The sequence below is a fragment of the Cinclus cinclus genome, chromosome 10 (assembly GCF_963662255.1).
Source record: "Cinclus cinclus chromosome 10, bCinCin1.1, whole genome shotgun sequence".
Classification (NCBI taxonomy): Eukaryota; Metazoa; Chordata; class Aves; order Passeriformes; family Cinclidae; genus Cinclus; species Cinclus cinclus.
The window spans coordinates 8286300-8304698 of NC_085055.1; the positions used below are offsets into that span (position 1 = coordinate 8286300).

The following is an 18399-nucleotide window of genomic DNA, read 5'->3' on the forward strand; positions in this document are numbered from 1 at the left end:
GCTGAATTTGTTGTTAATGTTATCATTTGTATGTTCTCTTCAGGCAGCCATTCCCCTGGAGGTGTGTATCTGTCTACACCAGATTTCAGATCATAATTTGCACGTTTGGAGAAGTGGCTGATAGTCTGGGGACCAGACATGGTATTTTTATAGGGCATAATTAAATTCAGATAATTATGATTTGTATGTCTCTCCAATTTGTCTGACATAATGTATCAAGTTAAGGTTTTTACAAATGGAGTAATTTGCATCAGGTAACTCCAGTGTCTGAGACAAGGGCATAACTAAAGCATGAATTATCTAAATAATAGTGAAGAAGAGAACAAAGGAAATAAAGTCAGGATTGTAGCATTTCGCTTCTTGCAGGGTGGGTTTCCTTGTTTTTTGTTTTCTGAAGATTTTTTATTTAATTGTTCCCTTTGACCTAGAAACTGCAGATCAGCTAAAACTGGGTTTGCTTAATACTTTTTGTTGAAGTAAGTGATTTAAATATCTGCTGCTTTAGAATGCGTCATTAGTAATCTTTTTCTCAAGATTTTGAAGAAACTCAAGCTTGCAGTTAAAAAACCCAGAAGCCACTCAGAAGTATGTAGTGAAATGTGAATATTCTGAACACTATGAGATGATCTTTTAACACTGGGTTTTTTGTAAATGCATGGCTATAAGCATTTCAGTGACTTCATTATTGCTAATTATTTATTAATCTTGGTGAACTTCAAAGAGGTTGAAGAGAATATACTACAAATGCGGTAATTTGTTTTCTAGGAAGAAAAAAAAATATATAGTGGCTCATATGTGCAGGCTTACCTCCTCCTTGTTGATAAGTTCTCATCACTTTCACTGGTCACCAGGACTCTGCTAGATCCTCCTTGACTGGCTTCATGCATCACTTCAATCTGAATGAGAAGAACATGTTAAAACTGAAAATATTTAATTGCTGATGCTTTTATTTCGAGAACTTTTACTCTTTGAAAGAATGAAACCCAGATCCTACCTAACCTAGAAAGTCACTAGACAAGTTCAAATAATTGAATTCTAGATGTGCAGAAAAAGCTCCTATTTGTATTCTCCACCCTTGCTCAGTGTTGGCATGGAGGCATTCCTTACTCCAGGCAATGTCATATTCTTGCATCACAGAAGGTGAATTATCTCCTTGTGTAGATAATTACAGGCATAATAATATGTTCCTTAGACTCTGGAATACTGTTTTTTTTTTTTTTTTTTTTTTCATTTCCTGTCTGGAGCCAACCCAAAGACTTTACATTTTCAGAGTTCATTGTAGAATGCCCTGGGAAGAAACCTGGGAATCCTCCACGTGCTTCTGAGAAGTGTCTGCGTCCCAGCAGCAGTGTTGGGTGAGGCAGTGCTGAGCACAAGTACCTGTGCAGAGCCTGTGCCCAGGCTGAAACAGAGCTTTTGCACAGCTCCAGTGTTTATTTTGATAAATACACACTCCCTTGTCCTGTCTTGCAGAGTTGGATCATTTCAACTGCTTTCCAGGCAAGTTTTAAGCAGGCATTTCCTCCTTTTGCCTGCAGCTTTAAGAGCACCAAGCACTTGCACTTACTCAAAAGCCAATCTCTTCAAATTCAGTTAAACAACACATCTGCTGAGTTTGCTATTAATCCAAGCCAATATTTAAATCCCAGCAGAATCCAAGTTCCTGAGCACTTTCATTTTTGAGGGCTGATTCTTACATTTTCTATTGCTTAATTATTTAACTGGCTGATGATAATGATGGAATCCGGTAATGAACTGTCCTCATCTGAACTATTATCAGAACAATGGGATGAAAGGGAGGGGGGCATAATTTGCAGTGTAGTCTGAGGAAGTTGATTTAAAAATTAATGAATGGATGTTTTATAAAGCATATACCATGTTGGTGCATACACCTAACCATGTGGGAGGAATGCAACTGATGACTTGCATTACTGATGAGAGTAAAATTAATTCCAAAGTCACTTTCTCAGAGTTTAGGCAAAGGGGAGACCACCTGTATGTTCCTGCTGATAACTGCTTTATTCTGTGCTTATTGCTGAAGTTTTGAGTGGGCCATTTCAGAAAATGGACTGCATTTAATGTTTGCTTTCAGCTTCAGAGGAATAAAGATGAAATGTATGGGTAAGTCAGGGGTGTGTACAACAGACAAGTTGGGTTAAAGTAGCTTGTCTGTCCTTAACAGACAGTTAATTTAGAAATGCTCCATTTTTATTAAATTCCAAGTATAGGTATGTAAATTATATATGTGGTTTTGAGTTCTCTCATAATACGGATATCCCCAGATTTCAGGTAATCCCACCTTAATTCCACCTTTTGTCTTCTTAATGCTTTTCTTTTTTGATAACTCTACTTCAGAAACAGTCTTTGGAGGGCAGGAAATTTCTGTAGACCTCCTGTTGGTAGCTGAAAGAACAAACAAGAAAGTAACATTGGAAAACGTGCTAAAAGTTAAAATTCTACTTCCTAATGAAAGCAATGAGCAAAGTGGTAAATGAGACCTGACTTAGAGAACTGATGGTTCCTTTGTTCAGCGCTGCACTCCGTCTCAAATTGGTATCTTCAGCTCCACACTGTAAGGATTACTTTGGTTTGGCTTCCCTTGGGAAAACCATCTTTAGGATAGCACAGAAAAATGTTAGCCAACTGTACCAACTTGGGTAATTGTCACTTGCATGGTGTTATTTGTGTAGGTTCCCAGGATATTTTGTTTCTGGCAATGGTTTGCTGAATGATGTTGGATTAAAGGATTGTTTCCTGTGAGGTTTTATTACATGAATAACTGTCAAAAGAGTAATCACAGGAGGTCAGCAAGGCTCAACGGCAGGTGTGTAAGGACAGAATCTGAGGATATTATTTCAGAATATGCCCTGCTGTGTCAGGTTTGGTGGGCTTTGCAGGCTCCGAAAGCCCCAGCTGACACTGAGGTGTCTGAGGCTACTGGACTGTCATCCTCAACAACAAAACTACCTGCACTGAGCCTGCTGTCCAAAGCAAAGGGTTACAATGAACTATGAGAAGGGGAATCATACATTTGGCTTGAGTAGAAAATAATATCTGTTACAGTTTTATCTTTGTTTTAGATTGGTAATGAGTTCACAGCACACAAAAGTACAAGGCCAACAGAACTCTCCCTTTTCTTCATTGCTGAATTGATATAGGCAGCCATTTATGTCATGTTAAAAACAGGTATGAAAGCCAGATGAAATGCTGAAAGAATCTGGGTCAGGCAACAAGGAACAAGGGTGAGGTTAAGTCCTTTTCTCTTTTATTCTGGCAAAACTTTCTAATTGGACAAGCACTTTTTCTAAGAATAAAAGCTGGTGTTTTCAAATGCATCTGGCAACACTTTGTTTAAGTGGGTTTCTAAGTGTTGAGAGTTTTGGTAGTCGTTTTTCTTTTTCAGTAGAAGCTGAGGGATACAGTTAAAAAAGATGCAGACATCTTTGAATGAGAAGGACATAGTATCAAATGTTTGATGCAGGAGAGGTCTGAATACTTTTTAAAAAGAAACACCTTAACAAATTTTTAAATGTTCCTGTCATTATATTCTTCTTTCAAAGTAGTTTTTAAAAAGAAAAAAGAAGCACATAGAAACACCCCAAATTATATTCAGTTAAAAAGACAACATATCAGTTTCACAGACAATAACAATGGAAGCTGACATTTCTCCTACCCTGTGTCTTTTCAACAGCCTTATCACACAGCTGGGAAAAGAATTAATTAAAGCAGCCTCTCTCCAACTCTTCTCTAAATCTTCTTGGATTTATACAATGCTGAATGACATAAGGACTTGGCACTGCCCATTTCATGCCTGTTACCTCCTCACAATGACTCTATACTAGAAAGTTTCCTCAATGGAACAGTGAAATCTGGCAGTCACCAGCAGCTATTATCAACTGGCAGAGAATCCTTGTGTTTCACAGGACTGAGATGAAATTCAAATATCTCTTTTTGGCCATCACTCTTTCAGAATGTACAGCAGGATTTTTTTTGTTTTGTTTTTTTTGAGCACTACTTTCAACAGATACCTCTTCCCATCCCTAAACAAGCTTTCCCTGAAGTAGTAGTTGTTCTCTCAAAGGCACTTTTATTTCACCCAAAAAGTGGTGCACTGACATTTTGGAACCAATGGAACAAAAAATGCAGGATGCAGCACATGGAAGCTGCTATGATTGTCAAACTTCATACTTTTCTAATCTGCAGGGAGGGTGCCTGCTACTGTTGGCAAAACCAGAATATTTGGTAAGTTTGCAAATGGGTCCTTTTATGTGTTTTCCCATGAATCTCTGAGTAAAGTGTCTGTAGCATCATCAAATTCACCCTTTTCTGTATTGATGCACCCTGGAGATTCTATTTAGCCATAAAGTCTCACCTACCACAATCACAACAAAACTGGCTGTTATCAGACCTATTACACTAAAAACTATTATCTCCTGGATCTTCTCCCAACTCTATCCTGTTTACACATTGAAAAATCAGCATAGAGAAAAGAGAGCTAAAACTTTGCTACCAAAACATCATTTCATAATCTTACCCACACCTGAATACCCTAGATATGCTGCCAGTGTCTAGCTGCACTCTCTAAATCTGAGTTCAGTCCATTGGATTGCTCTACAGTGTAATTCACAATTCACAATTTTCGTGGATATGTTGTGGAAATAAAGGGAAGCAATGGAAATAACTTCAGAAAACATGAGGACTTTCACTTACAAGAGCATAGTCAGCAATACCAAGTTGTTTGGCTTATTCATTAATCAGAAAATTTTGTAGCTTGAAGGGATGGTTGATACTGGTATGAAAACCCTTGTTGAAAGCAGTCAGCAGAAAAAGTGGAAATCAGTTACAACTCTGATGTCTGGATCACAACTTGCAAGCTCAGACAGCTTCAGGTGATCCAGGAAAGAGAGCACAGGGCAGTTAAAATGAAAGATGACACATTCACAAGAAGCCAATCTGCAGGTGCTTCTTAATCAAGCTGCAAATTACTCAGGTCAGTTCACAATCTGACTCTTGGCTTCTTCAATGACATATTTCAGAAAAGTAGACAGGTACAAGATAATAAAGCAGTCAAATTCCGCTGGGTCTGTTTCACAGATGAATTTGATTCATATTGACACAGCAAACTTCTCTTTCCAATTTGACCCAGAAATGAAGAGAAAACAGGAAGCAAGCTGCTTTGGTTATGCTCTAGAGAATTTTTCAGCTTTTGGCTGGCCCATAGTCAGAGGCTGCTACACATCACTGCATTTAAGTAGTTTCTGGAGCAGGACAGAAAGAAACAGCCCAAATACCTGCCAATTATTATTGCACTAATTACTGTAGAACTGGAAATATAAGGGAAACTCCCTTATAAAATTCAGTACAGTTGGCTGTTTCAAGGTCAGTACAGTATTACCTTTCTGAAGAAGCTGAAAATTACAGTGCTGAGCTGCCTACTGAAAGAACAGAAACAGGAACAAAGGCATAGGAACAAATCAAAACCAGAAATTATCTAATGTCTGTATGGTTTCAAGGTTGTTTTCATCCTGTTGTTTCACTGTACTCCCCTGGATAATACATAATGATGATTAATGTATTTATGAATATTTTAAATTGCTTGATTCTGCTTTTAAAGCAAAGGACATTGTCAAAGGACGTTTTAAAGCAGAGTTTGGGTCTGTCAATTGCATTCACCTGGAGCACCACTACACTTTTCCAATGGGGCTTTAGTACTGCTTACTGAGTTTTTATGAACTAGTTGCATGACAAACATGGAATCAGTGTTGTATTACTTGGCCTACAGAAAATGGTAAAGTGGGCTGTACTGTCCCTAAAGCTGCTAGAAAATGACAGAGTGTGTCATGTGTTCTGTTTTGCTTTGCAGTTTCTCCACCCCTCTAAGACTTAGATAAATTCAGTGAGGGAAACTTGCTGTGCTGCTTGTGAAAAAGCTGTGGTTTCACCCATTTTACACCTGCTCCTGCATGGCAGGACACAGGCACCATCTCTGAGATGCTGATCTCTTACAGGGGATCTACATCCCCCACTGAGGGACAGACAGAACTGTGGGCAGCCTCCCGGTGCCCAGAGACAGCTGGATTAGCTCACCTGGGTAAGTGGCCCTAAGTTAGCTCCTGCTATATTAAGTATAACTCATCACCTAGCAAGAGGCATAGGCCATAGTCAAGGGTTAGGATACATACTCAGCACCTGTAAGGTGTTCCAAGCCCCCCTCAAGTAAATATCACACTTCAGATTCAGGTTTGGGGGGAACTCCCCCATGACATGTTTTCCTGTCTGTTTTCTGTATTCTCACTAATTACCTACAGCAAAATCAAATTCCTTTGGCAAGAACAAGCATGGAAACAGCTAGTCTGCTAAACTTTAGTCAGGCTTGCTGCTCATGCTGCCCCAACAGGAACATGAGTTTGAAGATAATTAGTGGCTTAATTGCTGTTTTGAACGCTGGTGATGACAAAACAATGTTTAGGCAGCTAAAGAAACACCAGAGCATCTATGGTTTGTCACTTAATGGCTTAAGGCAGAAAGACTTTGCCATTCTTAGGCAATATAATTTGGACTTCCTCACTAGCAAAATTTCTGTCAAGCCCCCTGAAAATCTGCTAATAAAAGAAGCACAGAGCGAGGTTCCTGGATATGGAATATTCTTCTACAAGGAGATACTACTTGGTTTCCTCAGACTGGCCCAAGTGTTAATAGCAGTCCACAGTAACAAAATTAAAAGTACCTTTTTCTGTTTCCAACCTCATAGAAATATACTGAACCATAGAAACTAGTGGTTTCTCAAACCATTCATGAAAGTCACATACACCATCTCCTCTGAGTCAGCTAACCTCTCCACAGCCTCACTTCCCCTACACATATCCCCAGACTCTTGCAAGAAATTCTTTTATCCTCTGTCCAGATGTTATTAGTTAAGTGAGCGTTATGCACTAGTGACTGTAAGGAATGCTGGACTGGATCCAATGAGCAGTTGTATACATTTAACTGAGATGGAACCAGCTTAAATTTTATTATTTAAAGAACTGAAAAGGCTCCAGCTGTGTTCCCCCCTTATGAATCTTGTGTTCCAAGTTGGCCATCTAAGATACTTGTATGGTGAGTCATGGATTTTGTATGTGCAACGTGCTGTTAAACATGTTATGTGTTTAACAAGCTCACAGAAATTTTGACATCTCTGCTGCTGTATTTCACATTTATGTTGCACACAAAGAACTCTCTAGTTGAATATTTTATAGCAATTTGTGCTGCCATGTTCCAGCTCTTGCCAGAAAGGTAACTAAAGCAAGATATTTTTCCTTACCATGGTCACTGAGATGGCCAAATTATCTTTTACTGAAATTTTCCAAGAACATGTGAGGCTGAAGGAAATTGCCTTTGGGAAAGTTTCATTTCAAAGAGTAAGAGTTTGGGAGAATTACAAGCAAATTAAAATAGATAAATGCTAACTGCAGTGATTTCTAATAGTTTCTATTATACTTTACAGTTCTGCAGTCCCTCTCATTGTGCCTGAAAGACTGAGTGGTTTGACTCTGTGGACCTATTCCAATTCACTCCATGCTAAAGAACTTTGCACAGAAATGCAGAGAACAAATATGTAGTCAAATCATCAAAAATCATGCAATCAGAAGTGAATCAGAGCAAAAATATTTTCCTATCAAGTGCTACTACACCCCTCCAAGTAGACATAGGGACAAATTTAGCCATTAGTATTCTAGCAGCTTCCATTGGGAGAAAACAGAGTTCTCCTTGAAATAAGGTGTCATATATGCTATTTAAATATTTTCAAGGCTCTTATTATAAGAAGGTCAGAGGTTTTTGCCTTTAAAGGGTTGATCTGTGAATAATATTTAATCAAGTTCTCACAGCTAAAATAAGCACCAAATACAGCTGGCACAGACTTTTCAGCATCACAGTAATTCCAGAACTAGTACTTCAGTCTTGAACAGGCCTGTCCCAGCAAAATATAGAAGTCCACTTGTGAAACCAGAAGAACCAAACAAAACTGGGATTAATCTAAATTTTTTCTTCAGTTTCCAGACCCCTAGGAAAACGTTGACTGAAGGAGAGTCAACTCTGAGCTGCCTTTCTGGATCCTCACTAAGCTAAAAGATTGCTGAGAGCCACCAGAAATCATAAGGACATGGACATGAAACTGAAGTGTGATAGTCATTTCACCGACAGAAACCTGCCCTTTCTCTCAGACATGGTATCAGCTGTGCCGTGTGCAGAAAACCCATCTCTGCCTACATATTTACCAAAAATGGGGAGTCTGACAGTTGCAATAATGGAGTTTTTAATGTCTGGGCTTTCATACCTGTGAAGATTTTTCCATTAGCACCCTGAATTGGACTGAATTTTCCCTAGTGCTCCCTGTTAGGAAAATGGGTAGTCAGCAAGGAAGAGCAAAACAAAATCTATTCTGCAACAAATGTAACTTCTTTTCCTTTCACAGACCAACCACCCCAGTACTGGCATGGTATTGTTACTCTGCTGCCTGGGGACAAAAGCCTTTCTCTCTGGTCTTCTATTTCTCTTTACCACATTTTATTGCCTTTGCTTTCCTTTGTATTTACACAGTCTAGGAACATGGTATTTTCCTGTTGTCATATTCTATTTTGCAAGCTTTTAGAAATATTCAGGCATGTCCTGGGTAACAAATGACAAATAAGTTACAAAACCTGTTTCGAGAAGGTGCTCTAAGCTTCTCTCAGGTTTCCAAGATGTTGCTCAATAAATTCCCCCCATAAGTAAAAGCTGATAGTGCATTGATGCCATGAATGTGAAGAAAGGACACAGAGGAAAGTCCAGAGAGGATAGCTTCAAGAAGAGAAGAATTACACAGCCTCATTTTCAAGCTTGGAATAGGACTCAGCATCCCTGTTTCTATTCTCAGATGCCTTTCAGAGTCAGACTGTGAAACACTTTGGTGAATTTCTCAGTTTATCTGGGCTTGGGTTTTCTGTCAGAAAAATAGTGGTTAAAACACTGACAAGTTCTTGCCAAGTGCTTTGGCATTCTGAGGGAAAGAGCACTCTGAAATTTCAAAGTATGACTCTTTGTAGCAGAGAACTGGATAACACCAAAATGATTATAAAGAATATGTGAATATACATGTAGTATTCATGGCTGTTAAAGCCACTGACTGTGAGTCCCTGGATGAGCTGTAGATACTCAGGCATTCCTGTTTCTTTGCATAGAAATACTCTCAGTCAGTCACCTTCAAGAATTTGAATGGAACAGCAGATTCTGCCTATCAATGTCTGAACAGGACTGGGTTGCACTTTGCACTTCCTCACAACCAGAGTAGTATTTCAAAATAAATTTCACCTTTCTATTATTTTGCAACAGGACATTAAAGGCTAAGTCTTGTCACACAGTTATCCTGTACTGGGTTGTATAACCATGAACTGCAATTCAAGGGACAGAGCAAAGGAGCATCTCACAACTTTCTGTGAAAGAGCTGATAGCAAATGGGATGGGCTGTATGAACAAGAATCAAAACTTAAAGCACTGTCACGAACTAGTGCTGTTCTATCAGGTTCTATCTATATCAACAATTTAATTTAAAAATCTGCAAAGGTACTAAAATGACAAGAAAGAAGTTCAAGAAACAATTCAAGAGACTGCATGCATAAACTGAACAGCAAGAGTAGCTTTTAGCCTGAAGATGCAGTTTCACAGTAGGTGAAAGCCATCCTAAAACTGTGCTGCCACTGACAGGAACTAACTGGCTCTGACCTACTGACCCTACCATAACCCTATTTTCTGCAACTTCCTTTGCTTCAGCCTTAGTGGCCATCCAGTGAGCATTCTGATGAACTCTGATATTAGTGCTGCTTGGAGCAGGTGACTGGGCTGTGTTATTTCCAGAGCAACCTGCATTTCTCTCTCTCATGCAATAGAAAAATAATTACTACAGTTTTGCAGTCTGTTTATTCAGTTTTCAAGGCAAATCACAACTCCAGCAAACTGAGTGCCCACCCCAGTACAAGAGGGGAGCACAGTGCTGGAGTGTGTGTGTGTAGCAGAGCAGGATCTATTCACAGGCATTGTGCTCTCAGCTTGCCTTAAACCAAAAGAGAAGCCAAAACATGAGGTAGGAACTGTGCATAAAAAAACACAGCTAGCATGGTTTGGGGGAAAAAAATGTAAAGATGTCAAACCAGCATGGGAATGGGAAAAAGATGATTTTCCTTTGGAAGCAAAGACAAATGTTAGGGAGCAGAGGAGAACAGGGACACTTGGTGTGATTTTCTGCTGGTATGCCTAGAAAACAAAATGGTCAGGCTGCTGGCCATCCTAATCTTCTAATGTTGAGAAAGCAGTTTATGGAATGCTCTTCATGCAAATTAGAGGGGTTTTTTAAAGGCTTTTTACTAAAGGTTTCCCTTTTGAACAACCCTGAAGGTTCCAAAGGGACCCCTTCCTGCAACCAAGCACAGGGTGGCTGGTCTCCAGGATACACTGTTTCAAATTATCTTCACCCATGTTCCTTTTGCAGAACGCAGCTATCTTGGTTAAATGCACATGCTAACCTCAAATGAGGAACTTTCAATAATTTCCAAACAGAAGCAATGCTCAGCTTCTATGGTTAGCAGAGGACAAGGCAGAAAGTGAACTAACATTTACGTAGAAGGGGAAAAGCAAAAAATTTCACAAATGACTCAGTGTGACCTACTAATGAACCCTTAATTTTGCAAGTATCTGATCGAAACTTTATGAATTATGGCACTTGAAAGCCAAATATTCACATTACATTATCTGCAATGTAAAAGAGGTTCTCATGCTTACATTGCAGGCTTGCATTGACTACCCTGGCTTGGGTATTTGAGAATTAGCAATACAAGACACACTGAGACAAGGTATAGAAAGGTACTCTGTAGGTTAGACTTAGGAAGAGAAACCTGGTGGGTTTTTTGATTCACCCTTATTCATATGTTTGCAGTGAGACATATTTCGTATTCATTTTTACTAGCTGGACCTACAAGGCTGACACTGTACATCAAATTCAAGTGTTCATTCTGTAACAAAATTCAAACATGTGGACAAAATATTGGTGTGAGTCTGAAAGCAGCTGCTCATGGCCTACCTACTGCTGCTGGTCTGGTAATCTTTGGTGATGCTCGCTTTGGGGAAGATTCAGGATGTGGAGCAACAGGTTGTACTGGCCGGGTCTGTTTGGCTGCCAACTTCTTCAGACTTACTTGCCTCTTGTCAAACATTTCTTGTACATCTTCGAGTTTTTGTACAATTCTTTGGGCATTGGCCTTGACAAAGAAAAGGCAAACAACAAATGGTCGTCAGTGCTGGACTGAATGAGTGAAGAAAGGACTTGTTTCAGCAGACTCAGACTAGAGCTGGAGATCACACTCTGCTGCGGTTTATTGCAGCCCAGTCCCTGCGTTCTACTCAGATCACAGTTTCACTGACCAAGACATGGTGACTCAAGCAGTGTTTCTAGCACTGCTCTGAAGAAAATTATGTATGTGTTGCATGACTACTCTTATGAGTAATACTTATTGCCGCAAATGCTGACCTCTGTGGCCTTTTGGAGTAGGGAAAGAGGCATGTTTTAACAGACTCAAATATATAGCCCAGTACACTCTCATAGACAAAGCAAACGGAAATTTTTAACTTCTAAGTGAGTACTGGCACATGTGAGGGGTTTTACCTTTATTTCAGGGGTGAGGATCATGTCAAACTGATTGTAGAACTCCTTCGGGTTGGAGAGCTGGTGTTCTTTAGCTGTAACCAAGAACTTCTCGATTTCAACGAGTGCAGTTTCAGCTCCCTCTTGTGACTGGCACTTGTCCACAGCTTGGGAAGCTAAGAGGTAGATTCCAGCTTCACACCATTGGCTTGCCTTTAAAGAAAGTGGGGAAAGAAGGACTTATCATCATTGACAGTCCAAGTTCTCAGGTGTTGCTTTTAGTCTATGAAAAACAGATTTGCATTTTAATAACATTAACATATAATTAAAGAGGATCAGTGTTACTCATAGCATGCAGCAGTTCCTGCCCACAAGTCACCCTGTCAGCATATGCAGAATTGAACTTGCTGAACTAATGAAAAGCTACAATATTTATTTATACTGATATTTACTGAATGAAATGGAGAAAAACCAAACACAACTTTTTATCTTCATCATAATTATCTGAGTTTATAAAATCCTTCATTTTAGTAAAACCTTGCCAGAGCTGTTATCTGACAAGATTCACTCACCTTATCTAACTGCTTATGCAGCTCAAGAGACTTTCCCAAAATATCATACTTTCTCTTGGTCTCATTGGTAAAGTCATCACAAATCCGCCTGAGTTCAACACACTTTGGTCTAATGGAGTCAACTGCATAATGGTTATTTTGGATGAGCTGTTCTCCATGGAGAGCTAGAGACTGGGCCTTCTCCAAAGGTTCCTGTGCAATTAATGAGAAAAAGCCAGTTAGAATGACATGCACAATGATGCGAAGAAGTGTCTAGAATACCATATCTATAGCAGCTAGAATACTAAATTGAGTGCAAACCTGTCCTTTCTCTTCCAGATGTTTCTGTTCCTTTAGAAGGTTCTCAACTCGAGTCACACTGTCTCCAATGTCAGTAAAACTTGCTTGTGTTTCCATGAGGTTATCCAATGTCAGTTTTACCTAAAAAGCATCAACAACAAAAACATAAAACCAAAACAAAATAAACCCACCCCAAGTGCCATCACAAGATACTGATAAAAACTGCAACAAACATTCACCTACACCTTTGAGAAGAGTCTGCATCTCAAGTTTAGTCTTTCAGCTTGTTCCAAAATGGAAAAGCCAAGGAATAAATCAACAACCAACAATTTTTCAAAGAGTCTCCCTGCTTCTCACTGCTTAGGCCCACAGAGTTTTGACAATCTGTAACTATAGAGTTTATATTACTCCATCATCTGTATTACTACAATCTTTGGGCTGACAGTTGGGCTTTCTGAACTGTAGTCACTTGACTCTGGTGGGATTGGCAACTTACCACCACCGAAGAATCTGTGTTTGATAACTTCACACTTAAATGCAAAATTATTTATCAAGAAGTTGGTGTTCCACATTTTGACCTCACAGTCTGGCACTTTCCTCACTGTGCCTTATTCAAGTGCTGTAAGACATCTGAAAGCTGTCAAGACTTTAATTTTTGAATATTCGTTTCCTATTTCACAATTAAAGTCTTCTCTCCCAACCTCATTTTTTGGATTGCCAGTATACTCTAAGTATGGGTAAAATTGGACCTTATTTAGCAGAGAAGGCTAGACAGCATGAAAAAAGAAATACCTCTCTAAAATCATGTTCAAAGTGTCGAAGCTGCAGGCACTGTTCTAGTTTTAGATGATGCTTGGTCCAAAATTGATCAAAAGCCTTTTCTGTTTCATCCAACTGAGCCAACAACCTGTTAGGAAATTATAATGAACAGAATGCATTTATTTCCTATAGTTTATTTCTTTTAAGTTACAGTAATTGATGGCAGAAAGCAGAGCAAGGAGATGGTGGGGAGCCCTATACTTATGTAAGAAGGCTCTGTGTCACTTCTCCCATAAGCAAAAATTTGAATAAGAATGAACTTTGCAGTAGGACAGGCAGGAATGTGACAGATGGGTGACAGCTACAGGGATCTACTGTAGCAGTTACAGTCCTGCCTCCTGATGTGCAAGAGGGACTCGGATCTGTTCCCTGTGCTGGCAGCCAAGGGCAGCTGTCACTCCCTAGCTTCTACCCAATGCTTCAAAGATCATTCATCCCCAACTGATGCGGATTGAATATGATGCATTTATTATTTTATGGAATGATTAAAACAACTCTAAAACTTGTTAATTTTCTTCACCCATCAGAAACAGGCAAGGGCTGAATCATTTTTCCCAGTCCATTAAAAACAATAGATTGGAAGCTCATAATGACTACTGTGGACATTTTTCCACTTTGCATAAATGATGAAACATTTATTTGCAAAAACATTAATCTCAAGGTGTCATATCTTCAGTAAAATATCTGACACCAGGCTACTGAGTCATCCTCACAGTTTCTCAATTAATTACAAAGTAGAACAGTTTTAAACAAGTAGAAAAACTGAAAAGGAAGTATTCTCTGAATATCTTGTATTTCACTAGACAGGAATTCTTTGGGCAGATAAGGGCTCAGTGAGTGCTGAAATCATCAAGTTTTTGGGGCAAATGCCAATAGCTTCCTCCTATTCTTCTCAAAAACAAATTTCTGTTTTCAATCTGTCCCTGGGCTGGGAAACTTTTTTTTAATCAAAGATAGTCATTGAATTCAAGATGAATTCACAAATTCCTTTTGGATGACTGTTCAAAGGATTTTGAAGTATTCAGTGAAAAATATCAGGTCAGCTTTACTTTTAGCACCTTTGTTCCCAGTGAATGCAGACATGCTGAAACCCTAGCATGGCATTTCTCTTTGCACTGTATCACATGGCACAGCAGAAACTTCTATGTGGTGACTAAAAGCTTTGTGGTAATAACTGGCATTGTAGGAAGGAAAAGGGAGTTCTCTCTGTGTGTGTCTCTGCAGCCATGACACACAGAATGTTTCTGTTATCATCTTCATCTCTTCCTCCCCCAGTATTTCCACAGACACTCACAAGCACACCACCCTCTCATCTCACAAGTTCAGGTGCCACTTTCTGACCAGGCACAGAAGTTTGGAAGCTATACATGTTATGGGGAAAGTAAGTCCCACGTTAAATCTTCTGCCAGGTACTTAGTGGTCTGACCAAAAATTACCAAGAAATTCAGGACTTGTTTTCACTTGCCTTGACACTTTAATCAAGTAACTTCTTCTAAGCCATTCCCTCCTCTAACTTACCTGTTCAATAAATCCTGAGTAGGTGAACCAGTGGCAATTTATAACCTGCATATTTAAATTATTCAAATTACATTTGCATGTCCTAGGAATAAATGAGCAAGTTGCACAAGGTAATTAGCTCCACTGACCTTTCCACTGTGGCCACATTTTCCAGTTCATCTGGACTGAGTTTGCTGCTGGCACTTCTGGTGACTGGCTCCCGGATGCATGTCAGTAATGTGGCCCCCTGCTTCACTGCTAGCTTCAGCTCATCCTGAGAGGAAAAAAACAAGCCAAAACCCAAATTGCATGTACCTCTAACAATACTCACATCTCTTAGATGACAACAGAGTAATGGTAAGGGAGGATTCTTTCATAGGTACAAAGTACTTGAAACAAAATATAAATGCTAACCAAAGGTGAAATGTTTCACTAGCAAAGGCAGAGATCTAAATCTTTTAACTTTGAATAGTAGCTCTGTTTCTGAGAAAAGTAATAATTAGTAAGCAGATTGCATATCTGACCAGGCTACTTGCAGAATAAATTATTTTACTACAAATTGAATATATGTTGTAGATTGTGAGCTGAGGGACTGAGTTGAGACCTTGCACTTCTTAATGGAATTTCCTCAAACAACATTGTGCCATGCTGAGCCATAGTACAAAAGCTATAAGAAGTCATCCACACAAGTGTTGATCCAGCATGAAAAATGAGCAATAAAAAAAGACAATGAGGCTCAAACATTAACTTGTCAGATGACGAATCCCCACATCACTGCGCACTTTTTCCATAAAAATTGTTCTTGTGCTAATATAGCTTAAGTAGTATTTTTAATCTTGTGTTTAACCTAAGACATCTATTGACAGCAGTAATATTTATTTATGATCCTTACTCTACAAAGCTAAACTAGCCCAAATTTTTTTAAACAAAATAACAGTCATCATCTAGTTAGATCTTTCTGTCTATTCCTGACTAGCCTCACAGATGTTGTCTGTTTCTGCTGCAACGTAAGCCCATCCTTTCTGATGAACTCTTCATCAGGAGCCCAGGCTATTTCAGATGTGATCCCATTACTCCCACTCACACTGGAAGTGACACTTCCCCATTCTAACATTGCTGAAGTTGTAAAATGTCCTTTTCCACAGCTGAATTGAATTGACCTCCTGAACCCAGTTGTCTGTCCTCCTCAGTGGTTTCCAGACAATGGACTGCCAAGGGGTGGCAGAAAATTTTGTTAGATCAGAACTCATCTATTACACTGCTGGAGCCATAATGGGGCAACAATCACCTTCAGCTTGCTGTGGTGGTCAGTGTGTGAGGAGAGAAGCTCCTCTGTGCACTGCACATCGTTGGGAAGTTCAGTCTCTGCTAAGTCTGTTCCAAAGGTCTGTAGCATCTGTGCCGTTGATTTTACTGTCATTGCAAAGTTTTCAATTGCCTGGAAAAGCAAAAGCATAAGTCACAGATTGGTTATTCACCCTTAGCCCTTTAAGAGCACTTTGGCTTCAGACACACTGTGCTGCAAGTAATACATGCCTGTAAAGCTGGTCACACTGCCTTTTTTGGGGGTGGATGTGTTAATTACAAATTAAACCATGTGTCACAAATAACCTTTTCACAGGTCCACACATATTGTCACCTCTGTGAGCCAATGAGGAACTACAAGAGCTCAGCAGACATAATGAAACCACAGAGGACATCAGCTCCAAAGCCAGGCCTGGAACTTCAGACCCTCTGCCCATGCTTGCTGGGAAATTCTGCTGCATTTAAAATTTTAATTAAGGCTTTATTTAAGTTGAGAACACTACTAAAATATATAGGGCAAAGCATTTATATTTATACAGTCATTGTTCACTCAGCAGTAATCTGTCTTCCCCTGACTTCTGAATATGTGCATCTCCATCTTGCCTATCTGTACAAGATGCATTCCTAGTCACTTCCTCCCATCTGTCCAAGCTAGTACACAAACACAGGAACAAGCAAATACAAATACAGTTAAAATGCATAAATCCATTGGAATTTTGTTGTTTCTTTATCACTTGGATGCACCAACACAAAATTTGTCAGATATCTGTAGTTTTAATGAAGAACAGAGAAGTGAGGAAAGCTAAAAAAAAAAAAATGCCACCTTCTCAGAGCAGAATATAATGCTCAGACCTGTAATGTGATTAAAACCTTTATATCTAGTAGCAAGTAACTGGATGGAATGTTTTTTCATGATCATGCCCAAAATTGGGGGTAACTGTGTTGTTCTGTATAGCTCTTTATTCTTTGCAATTTTGATTGAATCTGCCACAGGTTTGAGTCAGTCAACAAGCACTAGAGATGCTCTTACACCCAATCAAACACTATGTAGTTGTTGCACATTGCATTCATTTCTCCGGCAATGATGTGAATTCATTGTTGGCAACCATGATACATGAAATTAGGCTGTGTGTTCAGTGAAAAACAAACTGAAAGTAGATCATCATTCAAAAGGTGTAGAGAGAAATTAGCCCACATCTGTGACCTCAAACATGTCCTCCATGAAAGAATGCTAGCCCAGTTCACAGCCTTCTTCCTTTTCCCCCATAAATCCATGTCTGCTTTCAACACAAGCAGTACACATCCACGTATGCTCTATCTCAGTGCTCAGCAGCTGTATCCTGCTGTTCTCAGCAGTGAAACTACTGGATTAGAGTTGGCTGAAATGTCACACTTCTGACTGCAACACAGACATGGCCATCCATGACCAAAGGCCATTTACTGAAAGCCAAAAATGAGCTCTGTGGGCAAGAAAGTCCATAGGCTCCTGGCAGTCAAGAGAGGAGAGCAGAAACAGTGAATGATGCAAGGAGGTCACTCTGTCACTGACATTTAGCCAGTTTTAAAGCTTTTTCAGAAGAAAAGCACTGCAGGACAAGATATGAGAACATTGAGAGAAGCAGCAAAGGGCATGAAGACCATAGCTCAGCAAGACTGGAAGTCAGATTGCTTCAAGGTGCCATGGAAGCTGACATTTCTTTGATGACATCCTCTCATCCAGCAGATATTCCTTGGCTGACTGCACCATGAACTTGCCAGTGTTTCACTTACTAGCATGCTTGCCCTCACTCTCTCCTGTGTATATGAGCAATAAATTGTTACATTTACCTAAGTTACATCTGTGGATGTTTTTTTTCAAGTCTCTGTGCTTGGTAAGAATTTTTCCAACAAATTTAGCCAAAGCCTCTGGGGATTACACAGCCCTACTTCCCTAAATCCTTGGCACATTTTTGTTTGCATGTTTTACCAAATTATGTACTATTGCCTTATGTAAACCCCTGTCATTAATAAATAATACAACTTTTCTTGTGCCTCTTTTTATTCCCTTTCATATTTTCAAATCTTTTGCTGTTTGAAAGCTCTTACAGATGATTCATTTCTTCACACTCCCCCTTCCTGCAAGGACAGTTTCATATTTTTGATACTTTTAACACATAAGCCTGTTCACTCATCTCAACCCCAACCTCATTATAGTCAACCACAGTTATAAATGTAGAAAATAAATGTTAGATGAAATTGAGATTCTGTATTTGCATATTTAGAAGCCTGAAATAT

General features: G+C 39.3%; 1 protein-coding gene across 1 annotated transcript in view; it reads right to left on the bottom strand.

The window, feature by feature from the left end:
* MCF2L2 (MCF.2 cell line derived transforming sequence-like 2) overlaps nucleotides 1-18399 on the bottom strand; it is a 129936-nt gene that overhangs the window by 75736 nt on the left and 35801 nt on the right. Inside the window, exons 7-15 of the mRNA XM_062498913.1 lie at nucleotides 16109-16258; nucleotides 14970-15094; nucleotides 13297-13411; nucleotides 12526-12645; nucleotides 12226-12417; nucleotides 11675-11866; nucleotides 11093-11270; nucleotides 2300-2403; nucleotides 808-896 (exon numbers count right to left, since the gene is read on the bottom strand). Of these exons, the coding sequence (XP_062354897.1) occupies nucleotides 808-896; nucleotides 2300-2403; nucleotides 11093-11270; nucleotides 11675-11866; nucleotides 12226-12417; nucleotides 12526-12645; nucleotides 13297-13411; nucleotides 14970-15094; nucleotides 16109-16258 (1265 nt within the window). The remainder of the gene's footprint in view (nucleotides 1-807; nucleotides 897-2299; nucleotides 2404-11092; nucleotides 11271-11674; nucleotides 11867-12225; nucleotides 12418-12525; nucleotides 12646-13296; nucleotides 13412-14969; nucleotides 15095-16108; nucleotides 16259-18399) is intronic.